This window comes from Aricia agestis, chromosome 1, assembly GCF_905147365.1.
Source record: "Aricia agestis chromosome 1, ilAriAges1.1, whole genome shotgun sequence".
In the NCBI taxonomy this organism is placed as follows: Eukaryota; Metazoa; Arthropoda; class Insecta; order Lepidoptera; family Lycaenidae; genus Aricia; species Aricia agestis.
In genome coordinates this window covers 26,648,396-26,657,712 of record NC_056406.1, presented here as the reverse complement: position 1 = coordinate 26,657,712, position 9,317 = coordinate 26,648,396, and the positions used below count along the sequence as shown (strand labels likewise).

At 38.0% G+C, this 9,317-nt stretch overlaps 1 protein-coding gene across 2 annotated transcripts in view; it reads left to right on the top strand.

Moving 5' to 3' along the window:
- Positions 1-348: 348 nt before the first annotated feature.
- The window catches only part of LOC121736320 (dual specificity tyrosine-phosphorylation-regulated kinase 2), a 32,650-nt gene continuing 23,681 nt past the window's right edge, over positions 349-9,317 (top strand). Inside the window, exons 1-2 of one of the 2 annotated variants that reach the window (XM_042127553.1) lie at positions 349-428; positions 7,497-7,629. In XM_042127553.1, coding sequence (XP_041983487.1) covers positions 396-428; positions 7,497-7,629 — 166 coding nt within the window. In that variant the 5' untranslated portion in view covers positions 349-395. Of the gene's footprint in view, positions 429-7,490; positions 7,630-9,317 lie in introns of both variants that reach the window. The other variant, XM_042127465.1, reaches the window with a different exon arrangement.

Genomic DNA, 9,317 nt, shown 5'->3' with positions numbered 1-9,317 from the left:
ATAAGTCAGCTTAAAGAAAAGTTAAGAACAAAGCAAATCCATTTCAGTTACTGCATTAAACCTCAATATTAGGTTAAATATTATAAACTTTCAGATCAGAATCACTATCGATGTGCGTGGCCACACACTTTTTATGTGCATAAAATATGTAAACCACAAGAAATGGTATAAATAATTCAAATAGTACGACAAGGAAAAACATCTTGTATTAAACTCTACATAAACATTCAACATTAACAAGTACCATATCTCCCAGACGCAAGTGACATTGTATCGACAAATCCTCGATCCACCACCCTAGCCGCCACCTCAGTATTCAGTAACCCTCCCGAGGATGGGTGTAGCGGGCGGGCGCGGGCTCGCGGCGCGCGGCGTCTGAACTGGACCTGACAGCCATGGGGGTCGACACGGCGGCTCCGCAGCGCACCGTGAGTGTCCCCGTGTGCCAAGTGCATCTTCACGTCTATTGCTTTCATGCAGACTTATGCAGAATGCATACAAGAAGTCTGCATTCCGCATTGGGTTGACGCGTATTTCGTTTATAGGATGCTAGAACTAATGTCAAATACTTATGTGAAATTTAGTGTTTATCGTATTCTTCCTTACTAATGAAATATTTATACAGTGAACTATACAAGATCTTTTTGTCTGTGTCTGACACAGGACACTTAAAAAGTCACTTGAGCCTGGATAGACACAAACAGCAGACCTAGTCATGCGCTGCGTATAATATTATGTCTGACTCTAATTATCTCGTCGCTGTCTCGTAGTATGCTAATTACTTAACCAATTCTGCGGTGTTTGGAAACTGAACCGAGATGTGTCAGTCCCAAATCGTTTTTGTGAGGTAAATAAACAAACAATAGTATGATTGTAAACGGCTATTCTGCTTCTCTCCTGCGAATTGCGATTAAGATTAATATTTAATATCTTTACCTGGCAAGTTAAAACTTGAAATGCGCCATGATTTTGCTCTAGAAGGCACCGAAAAATATAAATACACTAGTAGTGGCCCGAAACTTCGATTGTGCAAAATTTCGTGTGCAAAAAAGATAAGCCGAGACTAATTTTAAGCAAACTATATACAAATCGGTTATCGCGTATAGACGCGAAAGCTAACATACAAACGGACACAATTTCGCTTACGTATTTACTATTTAGTAATCTGTGTTTTCTCCATAATAAACTTCTAGCAGTCGGGTAAAAGGACTTCATAGCATGATTCAGCGAAGTGATACATAAAGCTAGGTGTATAAGAATCGAGAAATCAAGAGCGGGGAAGATTAATGGACGCTGTCGGACTAGCACCCGACAGCGGCTCCGGCGGGGCTAGACCTGACACATCCTAATAGATGATCATTGAATACTGGCTGCTCGGCGTGGTCTAGCCCGCTATCTCGTAGATATTAGATCTAAGGGCTCCCACACAAAACTGCGAATTCGCATCGCATCGCGAAAATCGGCAACTAAACTCATACTAAAAAATGACATTGCGATGCGATGCGATGCAAATTCGCAATTTTGTGTGGGAGCCCTTAGTAGGATAATGATTTCTTTTGACTTAGGTTTACGCGAATTTTGTGGATATTTTTGAGTAGTTACAAAATCCGTCCGACAGTAATTATTCTGGGTGAGACTACAAACAATCATAATAATTATGTACTAGATATGCGTTAACTATAGCAATATTATACCTCCCTATCTAGACTCTAGAGTATAGACAGATATCTAAATCCACGTCTAAACAGCTGGACCGCATTCGCCGAATTTTAGACGAAAAAGAAACTACTTTTGCCGCGTAATATTATGTTACTTTCTCGTGAAGTATCATAAAACAAGAAGTGGGGCAAATAAAGCTGGTTTATGCTATTATATTGTCAATATAATAATCGAATGTTTAATATTATTATAGAGTGGTTTTCCGGTCACTCTGATAAAACCATACAGTAAGTTACATTCTACCTTTGTATTTTTTCCGTTGGTTTTATACCGCTAGTAATGCATATTAACTTGTATGGTATAATGATGGAATAATAGCATAATTACTTGTGAGAAGGTCAAGCATATTAGCGCTCACGTCGTGTAATAAATACTTAACGTTCATATTTGTATCTGGCAAAGGAAATTCCTATTTTAACGTTTATTACATTTATAATACGTTGACTAGGTAGATTAAAATGATTTTTTTTACTTAAGCTCCATACGTTATGTGCCAAACTTAGGTATTATTCACCCATCGATCGTGGAAAAAGGAGACACAATAGCTTATCTATTGTTATCGCGGCCGAATGTGGCCGCTTGGGACTTCATGAATTAAATTGTAATTGAAGTCTTATCATCATTATGTCTCTGGGTGCCGACAATCTTGTACCGGACACAATTAAAGCTAAGTGTAATTCTAATAAGTGTACACCAGTTTCGAAAATATTTTAGTTGTTTTAAAATAAACTAAATATGTAATTAGTACTGGCGTAGAGGAAAATGCTTTGCTTCGAGTATGTTAGGCACATAATAATATGTAGAGCAAAACTCAGGCATTTGAATCCGTTGTGGATAGTGTATACAGTATAATTTTCCGAATGAAGTAAGTCTTCAAATATCCATATTATGGTTACCCTAGCAGTTAGCACACACAGTTCTCGCAACATCACAAAGTCGGTTTAGTCCAGAGGAATGAATAGCTCAATACGTCTGGGATCATAATATATATACAGCAAAGCACATAATTATATCCTACTAATATTATAAAGGCGAAAGTTTGTTTGGATGTATGGATGTGTGGATGTATGGATGTTTGTTACTCTTTCACGCAAAAACTACTGAACGGATTTTAATGGAACTTTACAATAATATAGCTTATACATCAGAATAACACATAGGCTATAATTTTAACCGACTTTCAAAATGGGGGAGGTGTTATGTTCGTTTTCTTATATTCAACGATTACTCCGCCGTTTGTTAACCGATTTTCAAAACTTTTCTTTTGGTATATAGGGTGTCATCCCAATTTGGTATTATATTCACAAAAGTGATGATCTGATGAAGGATCCATAAGTAATCGAGGGAACTCCTCAAAACTTATAGGGAAACATGTGGTGACTTCGGTTTCGTGAGAACTATTCTAAGCATATGCTACCAACAAGTAAGATTTTGCACCGATGTATACCTGGTATACCGTGGTTCGGAAGGTGCTGAGAGAACTCCTGATTTTTTATAGATACAGGTTTGGGAGTTTCGGCGTTGTTTTAAGAACAGAAAGCATATGCTACTATGCAAATTACATTCATCATCATCATCATCATCATCATCACTACCATATTATACCATTTCATAGTCTTTTAGATCGAGACTCGAGTTTGTCAAGCGATAATAAAAAAAACTCTATAACTATCTAATATTATAAACCTGATGAGTATGTTTGCTTGAACGCGTCAATCTCAGGAACTACAGGTCCGATTTAAAAACTTATCTCAGTGTTAGATAGATCATTTATCGAGTAAGACTATAGGTTATATTAAATTATCACGCTAAGACTAATACGACCGAAGAAACTCAGGAAAATGTGGGAAAAACGCGGTAAATATTTTTTATGGGTAAATGTACGGTTTCTGTAAAATTCCTAATTTACGCGGGCGAAGCCGCGCGGGACGTCTAGTTATGTATACCCCTGTAACAAAAATAAGTGATAATAATTAAGGGTGTGTACGTGTTCCTTGTAGAGAGTTCACTGTGAAGGTAGCAGCGCTGAAAGATCAACATTTTTTTTCACTTTTGTATGGGGAAACTCGTGACGCTCGGCCCCATGCCCATACAAAAGTGAAAAAAAGATTTCGTCTTTCAGAGCTGCTACTTTCACTGTGAACTCTTTACAAGGAACACGTACACACCCTAAAGTATTATCACTTATTTTTGTTACACACTGTATATCTAAGCGAATTATGACTAATTTTATTAGAAGCGCAGATGTTTTTATTGAAATACCATAAGTGACGCCTGCTTGCTGCTGTTGATCTTGAAACTAATAATTTCCGTCACATATTATAGCATTTGCTGAGCAACTGTGAGCAAGACATACGCCAAAATATGAGCAATTTGTATTCCACAGCGCTCCAAATTAAACGGCTATATTAACCGCCAACGGTGAAAATATTCCCACCACAGCGAATAATGGCGATTCTCACTTACACATGAGATCATCCTCGCATTACTGATGGTGATGGTATAATAATATTTAAATACATATTTGTAATACCGATTTTGAAATTTTTAGATATCGTGTTTTCGCTAGGTCGAATCCTCGGAAATATAATGTAGTATCTATGTTTAGAAAATGAAACAATTCGGGACTTTTTTTCAAGTATTAAAATGAATTATTAAATCGACAATTTAGGGTTAGTCGCCCCCATATGGTTGAATTTGTTAATTATATGTTCAGTTTTGATAATTCGCTGCGATGCGCTTCGACTCTGCGCTAGTATAAATTGCCCCTTAGATACAGAAAAACTAATAACACTCACAAAAATAGTTTTTACAACCGAAGACAAGATATTTCGCAATCATAAAATACGTTATTGTAATATAATATTGATAGAGAATATTGTGTATCAAATTGTGGGAAAAGTGTTTTCCGATAATCACTTCTCTGTCACGTTTCAATATATAGAGACGTATAAGCATCATCATCATCATCAGAAAATCAGCAGTCTTTTATAAAAGTAGTGAAAAATCTTTAGTTAAACTTTAGTTTAGTTATACAGGATTTAAACAAAGTATAAGATACTTTGGGCTGTGTATCCCTTAGCTTCACTTTTAAAGTAGTTGCGCTGAAAGAGCAAATTTTTTTTGTTTTGCAGGGCAAGGGCTTATACAAAATAAAAAAAGTTATTCTTTCAGCGTTGCTACTTTTACAGTGAACTCTATAATGGCCACTTATACACATCCGAAAGTATAAATATCACTTTGTTTAGTTACAATTTCCTTCATACGGAGTTGGGCAACATCTAGTATACAGGATACTATTTAGATGTTGCCCAACTCCGTATGAAGGAAATCGTATATTACGGAAAACCGTCAATCTTTCCGACTGCAGATTTTCGTGGGCCGTGGCTCAGCATAAAAATTAAAAAAAAAACTGTTTCGTCGATGTATTAGGGTAATAGCAGACAGACTGTCAGGGAGACCCAATTTTCGCATTTATAAAGGTGCCAGTTGGCAGCGGGCGACATAAAGCAACCGCAGACGACGTGTCGCAACGACACTACTGCTTTTTATACAGTATTAATTCTATGAAATACCCTCCGCAGCTAGCGACACGAAGCTAGCGACACTTATTCATAGAAATACATAGAAACCAGTAGTGTCGCGACGACACGTCGTCTGCTGCAACTGCATGTAGCCGGCTTCCAACTTGTACCTTAATAGTAAAATGGTTTGAAAGTATGGACACTGCAAAATCTCAATCTATCTTCTATACTGAAGCTATGAGCGCTGCATAATCTCAATCTATCTTCTATACTGAAACGACGCAATATGTTTAGGAATGGTTGATAAATATTCATATGAAAAAGGTCTGAGATACGGTAAAGTTTACAATGTGGTCGAAATCCAGGAATCATGTCTAGGCCAGCGAAGCCCCTTTTTTCGCATTAAATATTTAGCAATACCTGTTAAGCGTCTCCCCCCCGTGACGTCACATGTAGACTGCCCCCTCCCCCCGCGTTTCCCCCCTCGTCAAGGGCTTCGGAGATCTCACAAGGCCCTTTGGATATCGAACCTCTTTTGCCCTCAGATTTCACAAAAAACTTCCAAGGAGTCTCGCTTTTCTTTGTTTCGCGCGAATAGCATATATTTTATTTATGAGAACATGATTTTTCTTTTGACTTGCCCAATATAAACTAAGAAATAATTCAACCCAAAATAATTCTACGTATAGTGTCGAATTTTTGTGTTGAATACACATGACAAGGTGTGAATTCTATCAGTTGATATACTTTCAATAGCTTCTAGCTTTGATGAACAGATTAATATTATTAATTACTAGCTGTCCCGGCAAACATTGTTTTGCCATATAAAGTATTTCGCCCATTTCATCAAAGTAGATTAAATAGTTTAGGCTAAAATCATAAGAGTTAATTGTGCGGGAACCCTACATTTTTCGGGACAAAAAGTATTACTTGTTTCCCGAGACTCAAAGTATCTCCATAGTCCATAGCAAATTTCATCAAAATAGATTGAATAGTTTGGGCGAAAATCATAAAAGTTTATTGTGCGGGAACCGTACATTTTTCGGGACAAAAAGTATCCTTTGTCCTTTTCTGAGACTCAAAGTATCTCCATTAATCAAAATTCATCAAAATCGATTTAATATTTTACGCGCAAATAATAAAAGTATATTGTGCAGTTACCGTACATTTTTCCGGGACAAAATGTATCCAAGTATGGCCTTTTCTGGGACTCAAAGTATCTCTATTTCAAATTTCAGCAAAATTGGTCCAGCCGCTTACGCGTGATGTCGTGAGTCGTGACCAAGGGATTTATGGATTCATTTTTATTTACATATATTATAGATACAGTAGCATACATATTATTCTAAAATGTCAAATAACGTGAAATTTCAAGTCGCGTCTTCGCGTGGTTCAAATAAGTTTATAAATGTCCTAGACTTCGTTACGTGAGCCCTAAAACCTATTTACGCTCGGTTTACGTTATTTTCGACAAAATCAGATTTACATTATGCTGAGTCGCGAAGGTAAACTAATTTTAGGTCGTTAGCCGATGATAGCTCAGACATTAGGTTAATTTAGAAACAAATTAGATGCTATTTTTATTTTGGAATAGAAAATAATTATTATTATGATCAATTTTATATTCACTAATTTCATACGTTAATAATTCTTTACGTTATATTTATATATATCTACTTTAATATGTATATTAACGAATTTTGACTATTTTATTTGCAGTGATAATAAAATAAGTTGTTGTACCTTATCTTCGTTGGTGTACGAAATTGTGTCGGTAAGAGTAATATTTAATCACAGGCTTAGTTTCGATTCGAACTGAAAGCTAATGCTGTGATGAAAATAACATTCTTCTTCAGAGTTCTACACTCCAATAATACATGCGATATAGTAGAAGGGTCTTAAAATTTCATCGAAATTAATGCGGAAATTTTTTGACGGGGTCGAGACTTTCGTTTTGTTGAGATTTAATTTAAAATTAAAATGAAGCTCTCATACGCTCATCAACAGAATTTTCTAGAAGTTTTAAATTGAAATAGCGAGCACTCCGTATTTCAAGTCATCAATTTCTCGTCTTTCTGACCTTGAACTATCTATGATATCTTGAACTATATCTAACTGATAATAATGTTGTACCTCTCAATAACATTGCGTTGTGCAATTTAGCATTATTAATTATTAACATTCTTATGGTCTAATTTCTACCCTCCTCCCTCATCTCAGTGGCGTATCTAACCTTACGTTTGTCAGTTGCAGCTGGAGGGCGCGGGCGGCGAGGGGCGGGGGCCGGCGAACAACAATGCGGAGGGCGCCGCCGCCAGCCCGCCGCGCGACGACAACGACAACGCGCAGCTGCCCTCGCCCAGGGGCACGCAGCTCACGCCCTCAGGTACGGACAACACCTAGAGGTATTTCGAACCCGACAGTATGCAGCAGTAGTTTTAAAATATCGCAGCTACATGTTTCTATAAATTTTTATGAAAACTTGATGTCGCTAACTACGGAGGGAATTTCATACAAACTCATAGAAACCGATGAGACGCGATATCTATTGCCACAGCATAATAATATGTATAACTCGGCAGGAGCCAGGAGCCATGTGCGAAAGCCTCGTTAAGCTAGTCTTCCCGTTACATACCAAGCTATTAGAGTCACGGCACGCTAGAAGTCGCTCTTGAGAATTCTCCGCGCGCTAGGGAATGTTATTATTTAAATATTTTCGAATATTATTAAAGAAATATTCGAAAAATAACATTTTACATTCCCTACCGCACGCAAAAAGGAGGTGACACACATAATAAAAATATTTATGTTTGCCCTTAAAACGCTCTTTGTGAGGAGTCTAGGCCCGATATTACTGACTGTTAACGTTCGTCGTTACTGTAGTAATAAACACGCTATTACAGTTTATTAAGCCTTGCGCTAGTTTTATGGTTATGAATGATCTCGGATGTTTCCAATGCCTAGAGCTATCAGACTATAATTAAATTGCAAATAACCAAGCATTACCCTTGTCTTTTGTATGTTGTCAAAAGTATCTTAATTAGAAAGAATAACTCTTTTCCATGACAAATTAAAGTAGCCAATGCATCGCAGGCTTAAATGTAGAGTCGTACGTGGGCGAGAAACGTCTCCATCGCGTCTACCTCATTACGGCTCAAGTTACAATGGAAGCAAGTGTCTAAAATTATAGGCTGGATTTATATATGCGTCCGCCAACGTGCGGTTTAGCTGCTACACCGCAAGATCACAAGCAAATGTCTAATGCTGCGTTTCCATGCTTGCCATGGCTTGGCCAGCGTTCACAAGCACAAGCGTGTAAAGAGAGTATCTGGCTTGGGTTGCGTGAGCTTGTGGACGCTTGTACAGTGCCGTAAATAGCCTTTTTTGCGAACAGTGCGAGCTTCTATATAACTGCACCTTTGTTTTTTAACCGACTTCCAAAAAGGAGGAGGTTATAATATTTTCGTCTGTAGATATTATTTTACTACATTGGGAAACATCTCTGGGGCCGGGGGCGCAGCGGGAACTTATCCGGAGCAATTCGAAAAATAAGGATCTCTCTGGTCTGGCCATTCTTGCGAACCCCAGAGTCTACGCCCTGTGCCTGGGCACCGGTGGCACCGCCCTATTTACGGCACTGCGCTTGTATCCGATGTAGTTGTAGTGTCGGTTTTTCGACACAGATCAAAGAGCGCTTGCTTGGATACAGTACGTAATACACTGACGCATTCACAAGCGTGTAAACGACTTCCAGATGCCGAGCGAGATTTGTAGACGCTTGTGCCTTGTGGATGCTTGCCAAGCCTTGGCAAGCATGGAAACCCAGCATTACGATTTATTTAAATAGCGGTGCGGTCGCACTGTCATTTACATACAATTGCTTGTGATTTTGCGGTGAAGCCGCCAAACCACGCGTCCGCACTGACTTATATAATTAGAGCCATAATGTGTAATTGCCACTAATGAGCTACTAATAATATCAAGTTTGTGGAATGAAGATCTTTTATTCAAAAGCTCGCTATTTATTCTTACTTTCGAAATCATATTGCCCTTGAGTACCAACTACCAACTATT